The sequence below is a fragment of the Streptopelia decaocto genome, assembly GCF_964273445.1.
Source record: "Streptopelia decaocto genome assembly, chromosome: 9".
Classification (NCBI taxonomy): domain Eukaryota; kingdom Metazoa; phylum Chordata; class Aves; order Columbiformes; family Columbidae; genus Streptopelia; species Streptopelia decaocto.
The window spans coordinates 6,347,253-6,362,124 of NC_138664.1; the positions used below are offsets into that span (position 1 = coordinate 6,347,253).

The window sequence follows — 14,872 nt, forward strand, 5'->3', positions numbered from 1 at the left end:
TCAGACTTAAAATCAAATTTATTTAGAGGAAAAATGACTTTACAAGAGGTTGATGCTGATAACTAAAAAGGAAGATAAATAAAAGCTTGTTACAAAACCTAATGGTTTCTGGCAAGTTACAGAAAAACTGAAGAATTTTACAGTCAATAACCTGCTCACTTTTTACATAATTACAAATTAACATACAGCAATTAGGTTTTACCCTCTTTTTTAAAAATTCTTTTTTCCAACTTTTTTTTTTACAACTTTTTTTTTTTTTTTAATGGGTTCAACATGAAAATGCAAAGCATTTTTATTTATTCGTTTTTAAGAAACAAACCAAAAGCAGAGGTATATCAGGTTATTATAATACACCTCCTCAACGCTCTGGAAATTACTCAAGTGCATTCCGTATTAGTACAAAATAAACACCAGGCTAAACTTTAACCATAGACGAACTGAACTGGACATAGATTTTTTTTTTCTTAGAGTCAGTGCTTAATATCCTTAAAGAAAATAGTAAAATACTTTAGAGTAGGGAAAGGATGGATACCTATAGACAGCTTTAAATACATACAAATCTTATAGCTGTATGCAAAGCAGTGATTGTTATCCTGTTCCCCCCTCCCCCAAGCAATGGAAGCTGAATATATTTGGGCAAAGCATCAGTGTCAGTGAAACGCATGTGGAAAAAAAGAGCACCGAGCCCTGAAGATGCAGGTGGGAAGGGAACCAGCATTACGCTTCCCATCACTCAAGAGCACGAGGTGTAGGAGATTAAGCCAGTTCAGCTCGCCTACCTTTAAAACTTAGCTGCATCACCGGATCGAGAACTAATCATTGATTGCTGCCCCTTCTGACAAATGAAGCGAGAGTTGTGAGCAGCAGGGGAGGCTTTTTTTTTTTATTTAAAAGGGTGCCTTAAATTATGTTAAATTCCCAAACCTGGCCAGCAGGCAGAATAATTTCCAGAGTTCTGGTTAACAAGGAATGTTTTGTGGGATTTTAGCAGATACTCTCTTGTGCCCCCTGCCCAGTCCTCCCTTGCCCCGTGCCACAGATATTCTAGGCAGCTTCCTCGGGATTTGGCACCTGATGAACCTCTTCTGACTCGGTGGCATTTGGAAGGACTGGATTTGGGTGTTTCAGCAACAGCTGTGAGATATCCTAGTGCCTCAAGGAAGGTGCAAAGATGATGAGACTCTATGGATGCTTGTGCCTTCAAAAGGCAGTAGAAATCCACAAATGGCATTACTGTGCTTCTCAGCTGTGGTCAAACTTCAAGAGTGAGGAGTCCACCCTCAGCGGTGGTGAGAGCTACTGGCCCAGGGATGGCACCTGGGAGGTGTCCAAGTGGCCTGGACAGTAAGTTAGTGCATGGAAAGGGCCTCACTGCACTTACTTGGTGCATCCTCCCCACCTCCTTTGCTCTGGGTTTCTCCAAAGAAAAGGAGGTGGAGGACCAACCACTGGTGGGACAGCTTCCCTGCTGCGAGGAACGGGATGTTGACACTGGCAAGGGCTTCTCCTAGGGGACAGACCTGAGCCATCAGAAGGCAGTTCTCTGCTCCTGCCACTCACTCTGTCTGCGGTGCGACTGTAGTCAGATTCACACCCACTTTGGTCTAAAAAGAATACAAAAAGCTTGGCTCTCTCTAGCCCTCTCGGGGTAAAACCAAACCAGAAATATGCCTAATTGCAGCTCAAACTTTGCTGGGATGAAGAGGGGGAAGCAGTGGCGAAGCTGATTGTCTCCACATAACCAAGATGAAAAGGGACAAGACCAGTTCCATTTAAAGTGCTTTATGGCATCAAACTGACATCAAGTTACATGTTGAGATGATCATTTAAAAGAAGCTAAGGCCAACCCCACACAACTCCACCGAGTCTCACACCATTTGCTAGAGCTGCTCTCTATCGCCAGGGTGTTCTGGCACCCCCAGCTAATACTGACCACTTCTGTACTCCATCTGAGCCTGTGTTCCCACTCCCCTGGTCATTGAAACCCCTTCTGTTGGGCAGTGATAAAGAACAGGCAAAGAAAAGCCCTAGAAAAGAAAGTCTGATATTTTTCCCCTCCATGAAACACTAGCAAAAACAGCTCCAAGAGCCCTTGCAGAGTCCTCTTCTCGCTCCAACTATTTGGACTTTGCACAGACATTTTTGAACCTGTTCTGTGTTGCAAGATCCCAATGCAAAATGGGCTGGTTTGGGTGCTCCAAGTTGGATCAAAGGACCAGCTCTGGGAATTAGACACAGCATCAGGCTGGGCTGAAGAAATAACATGCTTTCAACAACTGCAGGATGAATGCCAGGCGTGGAACTGGAGCAAACGCAATTCTAGGTCCGGGAAGAGGAAAAGCTTTGGTGATGTAAAGCTGGGACTGTAATCTAGCAGACAACCCTAGGCAACCTGCAGGGATCAGAGTGGGCATCTGACTCTGGGAATATATGCCAAGCCTTTCCAAAGAAAACCCAAGAGGGAAAAAGAGATAAAAACAAGCCCTCACCTTCCTAAAGGTGAAAGAAGGAGGAAGCAGTGTGGGAGTAAAGGCTTCATTCCAAAAAAGTGAATCATACAGTAACATACATCCTCCAGGGACAAAGGTCTGTCCACCAGAATTTAAGACACAAACAGCTTTGATACGCAATATTTCTGGTAGGTGTACTTCTGACTCATGTCTGTGGTTTCTTTGACAAGGAACCACGGGGACCTTAGGAGATCACTGAGTAAATATTATACTGTTTTCACTTCGGGCACTGAATGCACTTTTTGATTTGCAAAGGTCAGAAGAGATGGCCAAGCCAAGCAGAAGAGGCTCAGCCCTGCTGCTCTGGGTCACACATCTCCCTTACAATGCCCTTCTTGGAGCCATGGGACATTCCCATGCTGTGAATTCAGGATGTTGGGACTGGGAAAAATGTAAGGGATAAAAAGAAAAGCTCATTCTGGCGAAGGCTATTACAGACCGAGGGAACTTTCAGAAATACTGTGGACCTGATCTCTGTTTACACAACAGTAAATGAGCCATGCATCGCTTTGGTTTCCAAACATTTCAGCTTGCCACATTCATTTTTGCAGATGTACAAATAGCAGGGTAGAACCATTTGGTGAAATTGGTGTTTTTCTCATGAAAAAGATCACACTACCAGCACATGCCTCCTCCAGCTCCTTTCAGGTTTAGGAAAAGAGATCTCTCTGGACAAGCAACCAGACTCTCACGTCACTGCAAGATGCTCCATGTTTTGCTTTTTCCTTTGTCTCCAAGAGATGAGAGAAAATCTAAACAAAAATATTTCGACAAGGAAACTAACTGATAGCAGGAGTCATGTCTGAAGTCACTGCTTCTTTTTCCAGATTTTTTTTGGCCCAAAGATGCTCTGCCTTCAAGAAAGCTCTCACTTGAAATAGTATAACTCTGGGCATGGCATAGGCTGCAATGCAGCACTGCCCAAACCCTGGTTTTGTAGGAACCAGGGAGATAAGAACATTTGTTTTACCAATCTCTTGGTAAGAAAACAAACAAACAAACAAACAAACAAGAAAGAAAAAACCCACAAACCAGCCCTCAAACACCCAAACGAAAGCAAAATAAAAAGTAAAAAATAAAAAAATAAACCCAAGTAAACTTCTTTTAAAAAAAGAACTCTTTCAAATAAACAGAAAGATAAATATTTTTTGCAAGCCCTGCTTGCAATTAAAAACAAGCACCAAATAATATTTAAAACCAGTAAAATAAAAATAAATCTCAACCCTTTTTCCTTTCTTCCTTTTTTGTCTTTTTTTTAAATCCTGATAGTTTAGAGAGCTTCGAAAGCAAGCAGGCAGTTCAGGATTCCTGCACTGACCAAGACAGACCAGTCTAAGCACCCATCTCACCATCAATGCTGCTGATACTCATCAGCACCAAGCTCTGAAAACTGCTGCAGGTTACTACCTCAGGAGAAGCTGAAATCATACAATAATGCAAGAAGATAAACACTTTTTTTAAAAAAAAAAAAGAAAAACTAGTTGGAGAGGAAATGCACTTGACAGTTTCAAACTCTGAGCAAACCCTTGAGCTATTTTGAGGCTGATAGCATCTCATAACCATTTACGAACCTTCTCAGGCAATTCCCCTGACAGGGTTTGGAAGAACAATAATTTTGGAAGAAAGTTTGGCTTCCTACATTTCTCTTCCGCCATTGAACACGTCCGTCTATTCGACAGCTGTGCAAACACCTCGCAGTCAGCACAGACCTTCCCTTTGTGTTGATGGCAACATGGGGACGCATGGACTCCTTCACCCTGCGGCCACCATGATGGAAACAGACCTGTCACACAGTGTTTTTGTCCATGAGAATGTATTTTCTCCCCAGAAATGGTTAATAAGTGCAGAGGGACTAGGAGCCGCCTCTGTGGAGTTTGCTCTGCTCACTGCGCTCATCCCCTGACCTGCAACATCTCACTGAAATGCTCTGAAATCACTGTTGCCTCATTCTGCCCTGGAAATGAGCAAAGGAAGCTGACAAAATCCAGAGAAACAGAAGCCCAACAGTAACACAGTAAGAGGTGGAAGAAAAATACAATTAACAGAACAAAGATCCCTAAAATCAGATTTTTCAGCCATCTCTCCAGTAAGCCATCAGGGATGTCAAATGCAACTGGAGAACTATGCTCTGGCAAAAAAAACCCACAAAAAACAAAACCAAACAACTTTACTTAGGGGATGGGAAGACTGAGATGGAGCTCAAAGAGATCGTGTAAAAAAATGTTCTGAGTCCCTGGGGTTGTCTTACAAGCCTACCAAATTTCTCTTTTCTGCTTTGTTTTAAATATACCTAAATAAATTCTGCTTGATTCTGGAAACAGTTTGACATTTAAATCCTCTGTCCCATGGGAATCTTTTGGATTTTTTTTCCCTCTCTGAAATTTTGTTTTGAACACTGTTACTGCTTCCTAGTGTAAGGTACCTTTCTGAGACCAAACAGTCCATATACCATGAGCACAAAACAGGTGTGCAAGTCAACGGTGTTACAACTGGAGCAGTAAGGGCAAGATATTTAATATCTATGCGCTCCCTGAAAGTCATCAGGTATCACCTATCCCCATGCACTGAGCTAAGCTTAGCTGTACAGACTGTAAGCTTATCCCAGTGGATACATACATACATACATATATGTATATATACAGTATATCTATATATGCCAGTGTGTACGCACCATTTGTAGAGTCCTCATCTTTTGCTAAATGTTTAGTTTTGGTTAGGTTCCCCAGAAAAGGGGAATTTGAAGGCACAGACCCCTTAAGGCTACGTTCTCTCATTCTTTAGCAGTAAGAAGAGACAGAAAACATCTATCCCGATCCATTTAACCCAAGGTTTGCACAGAGACACGGTACTGTTTGCCGTGCAGTCAGCCTCTGCGGTGAGAATTCACCCAAAACCACAGGAGAGAGGCCGTTTCCCACCACTTAACAGACTTCATAACATGTTTTAAATAAAACCTCCAGATGCTCATCAGATGCAGGCACCAGCAGCGCGCTGTGGAGCGGGCAGGGAGATGTCCACTGTACCAATGCCGAGTGACCGATGGAAACGTCCATGCTCAGCAGAAGATCTCCTCACCCTCTGGAGGTGCTTCTGACGAGTGAGAATCTGCAGCACAAAAAAAACCAGATGGGAATCACTATGGGAATACAGGAACACAGCAGGCAGAGCAGGACTCTGTGTGCATGGACACCCCTTTGTCTTCTAGGCCCACCGGGCACCTTAAAAGATGTCCAGTTCCATGATGAGCTTCCATGAAATTACATCTTATAATTGCTGAGCTTTCCTATACACAAGTTGGTAAACATCAGTGAGTTAATACCGACAAAGCCGGTCATCTGAGGGCATGAGATCAAGTTTCATGTGATTCAGAAGTTTGAGGTGCAGAACTGAGACCTAAGGGGATCCAAAACTACCAGAGAAAATCCTGTTTTTCTTTGTATTCAGATTAAGAGACAAGATAGATCAGCTCTAAGGGAAAGGAGAGGCCATCAGAAGGATTGCGAGTATCCCTTCCAAACTACAACAGAATTAACACAAACAGCAATGCCACAGGGGCTGCAACAGCCAGGAGTATCCCAGCAGCAGCTCCTGAAAGCACATACACTGAGGCAGGACATTTTCTTTCTCAAAGCAGAGCAAGCTGAAAAATACAGGAAGAAATCAGCCTGTGGAGGCTGCTCAGGATGGGACAGGGAAGGAAAGGAGCGAGGAGCAGAGTGTGTGCCTCTGACAATCCCAGGGACTGCAGGCAAAAAAGTCCGCAAAGAAAATCACTTCAAGCTGGGAACTCCACTTATCACAGCTGATCTTCTCCATCCATCAAGTGTTACCATCCACATTCAAGGCTAGATTTCACGGCTTCCACAAGTTTGCTGGCTGGAGCAAAAAGCCAGCTCACCAAATCTGAAAAAACGCCTATGACCTCCCCTGACACTCACCAGACTGTTGGGAGCGATGTCCCCTGCCCTTTTTCTTCTTTTCCTTCTTCTCCTTTGGTTTGGCTAAACTGAAGAGGCGAGTAGGCATCTGGGGCTGTTCCTCAGCCACCTTGTTAGTCTGGTTTGTTGTGCTAAGCAAATGGAAAGTGCTTTTCTCTTTGTGTGTCCTTGAAAGACTGTTCCTTTTAGGGGAGACAGACAGTTCCGCATCAAAGTGCCCTTGTTTAGGAAGGGAAGGGCTCTTCTGCTTGGAGGAGTCATCGACACTGGACTGGGAGGTGACTCTTGAGAGTTTCTCATGCAGATTTGAAACCTATAAAGGAAAACAAAAAAGTGTTTTATTGGAGCATGAAAGAAGCCAGCAGAGAACCTAGATAGGAAAAGTGTGTCCCAGACCTGAGGTTGCTCTTGTGAACATCCAGCCCGTTCACCAGCTAAAATGTGGTTCCCACTCAGGCCAAGCAATGAAGGAAAAAGCCCTCTCTGAGATGAAGAAATGAGGAATATAAAGAATAAGGCCCCAGTATCTTTAGTTCGTACATGTACTATGTGATGTATCAACAAGCCAAGGGCAAATATTCCCTAAGATCTCGACAACGAGACTCACCCTGCATGATTTGCGCACACAGACGGTGGCAGGAGGCCAAGGAGAAGCGTGCCTCTCTGGCAGGGGAACGCCAGCACACGGCACCAGAGCGGCATGTGTCAAAGGAAGCCTTCCCAAGTGAAAGATGAAAGCAAAAATATTTTTCCTGATTTTTTTTTTTCCTAACGGCTGTCTCAGGATGTAATTGAGTCTGCACATTCAAAGGGAAGATCAAAACAACAGCTCAAAGCCTCACCGAACCCTCTATTAATAGCTCAGAAATGCCAGTAAGATACTCGCCTCCAAAAGGTGCTGACTTCTCCCAATCCCCCAGGCCTCGCAGTTATTTTACCTCTCAGCCTCTCCCACAGCATCTGAACCCCTTGCGTGTCTACATGTGCTCAATGCTGGAACAGCTTCACTGTGTGCTTGGAAAACTTCTGGCCTGCTCAGGAACCAGGGTGGGAAGGACCAAGCCTTCCTCTGATGATTTGCTTTTCAGAGCTCACTGCTGAGCTCCACAATTAATCCATTCAGGCACCCCAAATCATTTCCATTCTGCAATCCAATATGTAAAAACTAATTTTGCTACAGCTCTAAGCAAATTACATTCAGAACTTGTGAGTTACAAACAATCAATCGATCAAAAACAGGCTTCCGGATCAAATTCAGCTGATGTTTTGCCAACAGATGCTTGTTCTCCTCAGCCAGACTGCCATGCGGCTATCAAAAAATAAACCCCAGCTTGCTGAAAAATTCACAGAGCAGGATCTGCGTGTGGCCTTTTCTAGCTGGTTGTAGGCAGGCAGACAGCAGAAGCCTTGTGCAGCAGAGCTGGGGACTTTTGCTCACTGAGGCATGACCAGACTGCAGGTGCCCAGTCTCTTTAGGACAGGGACAATGCCTTCCTCTTTTCTAGATACCGAGAATGCTTTTGCAGATGGATATAAGCATACGAACAGCCTTCCCCTTCAGTTATCAGCCTTGCAAGTGGCTTTTGTGACAGCGGGAGGGTGTAGGTAACCCACAGTGCTCAAGCTCTTTCTGAGAAGGACATCTCAGCTGCCTGTCTGCTCCCCAGAGCTCAGCCCCATGGGTTGAAAGCCAACGTCAAAGGCAATATCCATCTCCCGGGATTGCCTGGGGCATCTTCTCTGCAAGCCAGCCACATCTGCTCTGCTGTCCACCAACACATGGCACAGAAAAGTGGGTGTTGTAACCACCTACTGTTCAGTACTGGCCTGGCACCCTGAACACACCGTGTTGCATCAACACTGGCAATGCCTGGGCAGCTCTGGAGGTGGAAGAAATGCAGCCCTGCACATCACGTGCAAGGAAAGAGCCACTTTTAAATACCAAGCCCTGCATGTCTGGAGCTGGGCTGGTGTCAGCGTATCACTGCTGGCATGCCGGTGGCCAAGGAGGCAGCCACGAGCTCCCTGCAGGGCACGGCTTCCCCAGGAACCCAGCTGTTGGTGTCATTTACCTGGTTGTGGTCAGGCTCCTGCCGCATTTGAGCTAATCGCTCCATGTCTTGCTTGAACTGCAACTTCTCCCTCTCCAGCTGCTTCTGCGCCGCACGAAGCCTCTCCAGGTCAAGCTGGTAGGAGGCCTTCTTCACCTGCAGCTCCTCTCGCTCCCGCTCGAGATCCTGCCACCCTCTCTGGACCTGCTCCTCTCGCTGGGCCAGCTGAGCCTCCTGCTCTGCCAGCTCTTTTTCCCGCACTTCCCACTCCTTCTCTCTCCTCCTCCTCTCCTCCTGGTGCTGTGTCTGCTGTTTCTTCAGGTTGGCCAACTCCTGGCGCTGCTTCTCCAGGTTGCGCTGCTTCTCTTGCTCCAGCAGTGAGGTTGGCCGAAAGAAGCCTCGGGTCAGAGCTCTCTCGCTCAGAGCCAGCTTCTGGTCCTCGATGTAGGTGTCCTGCTGCAGCACGACACCCTAGGAGAGAGGGGACGCAAATGACTGCAGCATCCGCTCCACAGAGAGAGGCTCCATGCCTGAAAACCTCAAGATGCTGTATCAAACCCTTTCTTCTCCCACCAAATTCACAGCTCAGCACTGCTGCCTTGCAGCTGAGCGACCGGAGGGTGCTGGCAGAGCATCTCCTCAGCAGCTTCGCAAATTTAGGCAAGCACCAGTTCACTTAGGCAGCAGCTCGTTCCTATGACCTGCCAGCACGCTGCCTGCAAGCCAGCCGCAGGGATGTGACAGGCAAAGGGGAAGGGGAGATGCATGTGAAGCGCGAGTGGCTGTTACTGACTGGTGGGATGCGCAGTTCGGGCAAGCAGTGTGCAAAAGCGGGATGAATGGCCAAGCCTACCTGCAAAGCACTGAGCAGCTTATGGAGGCTGGTAATGGTTTGGAGGACCTGCTGCAAGAAAACAAAAGCGTTGCTATTAGATCTCACTGTGTGCCTGGGTGCATGTAAAGCACCCTCCTTTTCCACTGTGACCCACCGGTCTGACAAACTGTACAGTCAACCCTCTACACCCTCGTTTTTCTCACCCTTCACTTGCAATGACTGTGTCACTCCCCAGTACACAAATACATCCCTGGGACATCTCAGACATGCCTGGCATTGTCTTCCTCACTTTCCTTGCTGTCAGTGCGGCAGGGAAGGCAATGTTTACAGAAGCACTGAACAACACAGACCTCATGGGAACTCCCAGGATGTCTCTGTGAACCATTTCCCACAGCACCAGTTTGCTCAAGAACAAGCAGAGCAATTGGGATGAAACTCAGCTGTTCACCTAAAAATTTCAGGGAGAAAACTTGAAGGGGCAAAAGAAGAAGAAATCTTAAAATGAATGTGAACTATTTGTACTCTTCCACCCCAAGCTGATCCATACAAGTCCCACTGTCCTTAGACAGAAAACTGCAATTGAGCAGGCACATAAGTACAGCAGGTGTGTTCATGCAGGTTCTCTGAAAATACAGGTAGATGTGAACACATTGTGCATCGATACCGGGCAACCTACTTTGGAGCAATGCCTTATCTCTAAAAATATTCTTAGCCTAGCTAAAAAAATTCTTTGAATCTTCCATATTCTACAATTACTCTTAAGGAGAAAAACCACTGCTGTATTTGCAATAGTGGTGTGATAGCCAGTATTAAGGGAACTGCTTCTCATTCTGCCATTAATGCTAATTGGGAGTTATGAATGTGTATCAAAGGGAGAATAGAAATCTAATTGTCCCAATTCACTGCACCTGCAACATAAAATTAAACTCTCTCTGTCTGCAGATGCACAATAAATACAGCCCTGTGCATCCTAGTGGTAATTAACCCATGCTGCCTATAATCAGCACATATCATCCTGCTGGCAAGCAGATGACAATCAGCGAATTCCCTGCCTGAACATCCAAGGTTAAACAAATAAATGACACAGTGGGTTCAGCTTAATGTATTTAAAAGTCTACATGCGCTTCAGCAAATGAAATGTATTTTCTTCTACATTATCACCTATTGAGATAAATTCATTTGCCACTTAAGTGAAGGAAACAGCTGAGCAACGGAATCAATTCTTACCTCGTTATTTCTTTTCAACATGAACGTCAGATTAGCATTTCCACCCTATGAAAAGATCACAGATTTAATATGAGGACAAATGAGAAATCACACCAAATGTGTTCTGAAGCTGCGCTAATGACAGATACATTAAACTTCTCCTCCATCTTCCATTCTGGGAGAATCCATGCATGTTTTTTAGACAAGTTAAAATCATATAAAATAAAATGTTAATTAGGTATCATTTTGTAGTTATGTGATGGATCGATCCACAGCAAGAATAGGTGCAAGCTTCTAGTTGACCTTATCATTTCAATAACGATGCATAATTAAACACATGCTTTAGCTGATCTGCAGACAGATGGCAGATAACCTGTGCCACAAAGGAATACAACTGATTTGCAACGGTTTTCAAGTCAGGATTTCAGTTACAGCAAAGTGGTTTTCGCCTGTTACTTCTAATTTTGTTTTATTTTTAACTTACTAGGATGCACTCAATTGTCAAGGAATTCAGGCATTTCTCAATACTAGAATTGCCAGTCTCTTGAAATCTGAACTCAGTGGCAGCAGACAGATAAAACAGGCGATACCTTCTTTAAAATGCTGTCTGACTCTGTTCTCCGAAGGTCCTGAGCATCATCGCCTTCATCTTTCGCTCCACCTAAAGGAGGAAGCCAACATTGACACTGGTTATTAAACATTTTAAATCATAGATGATCTTGCTAACGTCTGATAAATTTAATACAGGAAGCTAGGATGTTTCATAAAAAGTGACACAGAGCTCTCAACACTTTAACTAAATGCATTTGCTCCCTACGTATACAGAACATGTCTGGACCACCAGAAAAAGTGGATGTGAATTCAGATTAGGATTGGGTTTTGTTTCAGACAATGTGCTGATAAATTTGACACACTCCTGTTAACTGGTGGTCTGTCTAGCCCCTGCACTGCTGTCTACTACCAAAGAATACTTGCTGAGAAGACATAAGACAAAATAAGAGCCAATGGAGAAAAATACCAGGATCATCTTGGGGTGTATTATTGCAGGTATAGTTTCAATGCCTCTCTTGGCTAAATGGAATTTACAGCTGAGTCAGATACTGCTATGCAATACCATGTGTAATTTTATGCTAACAATTCATCCTTAGCTATCAGAAACCTGTATCTTAAAGGGACACTGGACTTGTCTTTCTATCTCGCCCCTGGATGGCTGATATCAGTGCTCCCCAGCAGAACTGAAGTGAGTGGTGAGGCCACCAGAGCCACAACCCTCCACTTGCACTGCCCTTCCGCTTGTGGCGGTGAGGGAATTGCTCAGCTCCTCGGTCCTCTGGCTCTTGCCAAGACTCTTGCACTGCCCTTGCCAGTTGAAATGCAGCCCATGGCGAGAACCCACACCTGCCCTGGTAACCTCCCTACTGCCACTCTTTTAACAATAAACAACTTTACATGCATCTGTATCTGCAGCAATCTGTAGGACACCATACCTAGTGTGAAGGCCATCTCCTCCCACCACCCCCAGGCAAGCTTTGCTATTAAAGGCTGACCGTCAAGTCCTCCTAACAGACCTTCTCTCCTGCACCACGTCCTCGGACCTTCCACCTCTTTGCAGGAGGAAACACCTCCCTTCTGCTTTGCTGGAGGGGAGAACGAAGGGGAGTGAGGTTATAAGCCTTGCCCAAGGTTGCACAGGTTATGAACAGAAGAACTGGAGACGAAAGCCAGGTTTCATGCCTCCCAGCCTCCAGCTGAACAAACAGGCCCTGCATTCTTTGCCCAAATTCTCCCAAGACACTGCAACTATTGAATTACAATCTAATTCAAAAGAGGACGTTTCTACAGAAAACCTAGAGCTTAACAATGAACAGCCTTCATCACTGCAACAGAGAGAGAGGCACAACCCTAAACAAACCCCTCCAGCGTGAATATATTTGTCATTATGATGACAAGGCCTGTGGAGAGCTTTGCAGCTTTCCAATAGAGCTGGGAAAACCTCTACATACTTCTCATGTCTGACTGTCTGGAGCTAACACTGCCCCTTTAATGCAGAAGGTCAGATGAGGTCCAACAATCCCAATGCTGAGACAGACACCAGCGCAGCAAAACTGGCTGTATGGGGAGTATGAGTGAGACCACAGAGAAAGGAATTTGAAGACGGGGAGGTTTCTGATGACTAGGGCAAAGAAAGAGAGCATTGGGAAGCAGCCAACTATGCCGCTGAAATAAATATTCACACATCTCTTTGGGAGAGACTTAATTGCAGGAATAACACATGCAGTTGTATGCGGAACACAAATGCACAGAGAGAAGAGCCAGGGGAGAAGGTGCTTGATTCAGCAATATCCTCAAGAGGATAGGATGACATGTATTATTAACAAATGCTGATGTGCACATATGCCACTACTCACACTTGGAGGCATTCATCTGATGACTGTCAAATCCTCCAAAAGTTTCTGCCCTTCTAGGGAGAGAGACGGGGCCAACTCCTCCTTCTTGTTCCATGGCAGCGCTGCTGACCTGCTGCCCGAGGGCAGTGCCCAGGCTCCTGTTCACCAAGTCTTGCAGGAGTTCAACTGATAAAAAGCAAGGATATGTCCATTAAAGACCACCTCAGGCTTCTGAGCTATTTTCATCCCTGTCTGGACTCAGGTCAGAAATTCACACACTTTGCTGTGCTAAGAAACTACGTTACTATGACAATGATATGAACAGTATGCATTCCCCCTGCTAAAACCCAGTCTGTCTGACCATTAAATCCAACTCCTGAAGCTCTACACAGGCTTACACCTTCCTTTTCTCCTTCAGGCAACCCTGTTGTGCCCTGACAACAGTACTTAATTTTTAGCCTTTCCAAAAATCACACCGGAGAGTTGCCTGAGTTTCCATCTACCCTTGCCTTTGTCAACAGATCTGCTTGTTCCTTGCAGGCACAAGCACCTGCTGGAATCCAAGCCCCCATCTCACACCTTGCTGGGACTGAAGCACAGCAAAAACCTGGACAGTTCAAATTTCAGCCAGGGATAAACCCTGCGGTGCTCCTGACCCCGGTGCAGATGCGATGCACGGTTGTTCTCTGTGCTGCCTTCTTTTCAGCCCTCTTTCAACAGCCACCAATATGAGAGACAATACCATGAATAGCAATATCTCCTTATCTATTCTGTTATTCTGACAAAGAGAAGACTTCCCCTGCAAAATTAGTGCTTGAAGATGGTTTCACTGACAATGGGTTAGTTGGTTAGTGTAATTAACATGTCGCCCTGACTTGCTCACCCTCATTTATTGCAGTTTTCATAATGGCCTCTCCTTTTGGTGCCTCTTCTGTGTTGGCTCTGAAGAGCAGCCTGGAGCCTGGCATGTCCTCCTGCACAGAACTGTCTGCCATGTCCTGGAAGATCTTAGTCTTCTCCTCCAGCAAGAGGAGGATCTGCTTATCCTTCTGCTGAAGTTGTTCTGTGGGGGTGAAGAGAAAACAGAGATGAAGACAGAAAACAAAAGCTTCGGCAAGGAAACTGAGAGATTCCTGAGATATTGGCTCCATCTAGTGGAACCTCATGATACAGCCACGCTCTGTGCAACCCTGCACATTGATGGCACCCAGCAGGCTCAGAAAAATAATAATGCAAAACGCGATGAGGTGCAAACAAGGACTGCAATCATTTACTGGATGCAGGTTTCTCACTCCTTTGAAAAAAAGTCATAGTTAAATCACAAAACCTAACACAATTCCTATAAAATTTTCCAAAATCACTCCCCAGATCTGTCCCAGCCAGGATTTTACCTTTCAGTCCTCTCACTTTTGCATCCCACACTTTCTTTTCAAACTCAGACTCACAAGGGACTCCTTCATCTTCATCTTTATCCCTGGACAAGAGACATATCTCAATTACTACCAGAACATGATTGTGTGCATCACCTGCATTGCAAGAACAGCTTTGGAACTTACATTGTGTTCATTGTGTCTTGAATGATCTGTATCCAGCCGTTACGCTCTTCTTTGGAGCTGGCATGGACTTCCACCATTTCGGGATCTTTTACACCCATACTGATCAGGAACAAGCCCTTCTCTTCATGAGCCACTTCTCGTACGATCAACTTCTTCAGAGAGATCACAGTGGATTTCTGGTCCTTTGGATGGAAAGAAACAGGTGAGGAGGGTGAACTCTACTAGTTCCCAGATGCAAACTAGCATTAAAAAGCCCCAATAACTGTACTGCTACCTCTCTCAGGTTGTAAACATTTTTTGAATATATTGTCTAATAAAAAATAAATCATTTAAATGGGGTTAAAGAACAGAAAATAGCTTGCTTTCCTCTGGTTCTGTAGGAAAAGCAA

General features: G+C 45.1%; 1 protein-coding gene across 6 annotated transcripts in view; it reads right to left on the reverse strand.

Annotated features, from left to right (window-relative positions):
* The window catches only part of AKAP13 (A-kinase anchoring protein 13), a 215,089-nt gene continuing 200,217 nt past the window's right edge, over window positions 1–14,872 (reverse strand). For 5 of the 6 annotated variants that reach the window (XM_082061426.1, XM_082061429.1, XM_082061428.1 and 2 more), the window contains 10 exons: window positions 14,484–14,665; window positions 14,319–14,401; window positions 13,811–13,990; window positions 12,949–13,113; window positions 11,131–11,201; window positions 10,562–10,606; window positions 9,353–9,403; window positions 8,521–8,970; window positions 6,449–6,761; window positions 1–5,615 (listed from right to left, as the gene is read on the reverse strand). In XM_082061426.1, coding sequence (XP_081917552.1) covers window positions 5,566–5,615; window positions 6,449–6,761; window positions 8,521–8,970; window positions 9,353–9,403; window positions 10,562–10,606; window positions 11,131–11,201; window positions 12,949–13,113; window positions 13,811–13,990; window positions 14,319–14,401; window positions 14,484–14,665 — 1,590 coding nt within the window. In that variant the 3' untranslated portion in view covers window positions 1–5,565. The remainder of the gene's footprint in view (window positions 5,616–6,448; window positions 6,762–8,520; window positions 8,971–9,352; window positions 9,404–10,561; window positions 10,607–11,130; window positions 11,202–12,948; window positions 13,114–13,810; window positions 13,991–14,318; window positions 14,402–14,483; window positions 14,666–14,872) is intronic. The other variant, XM_082061427.1, reaches the window with a different exon arrangement.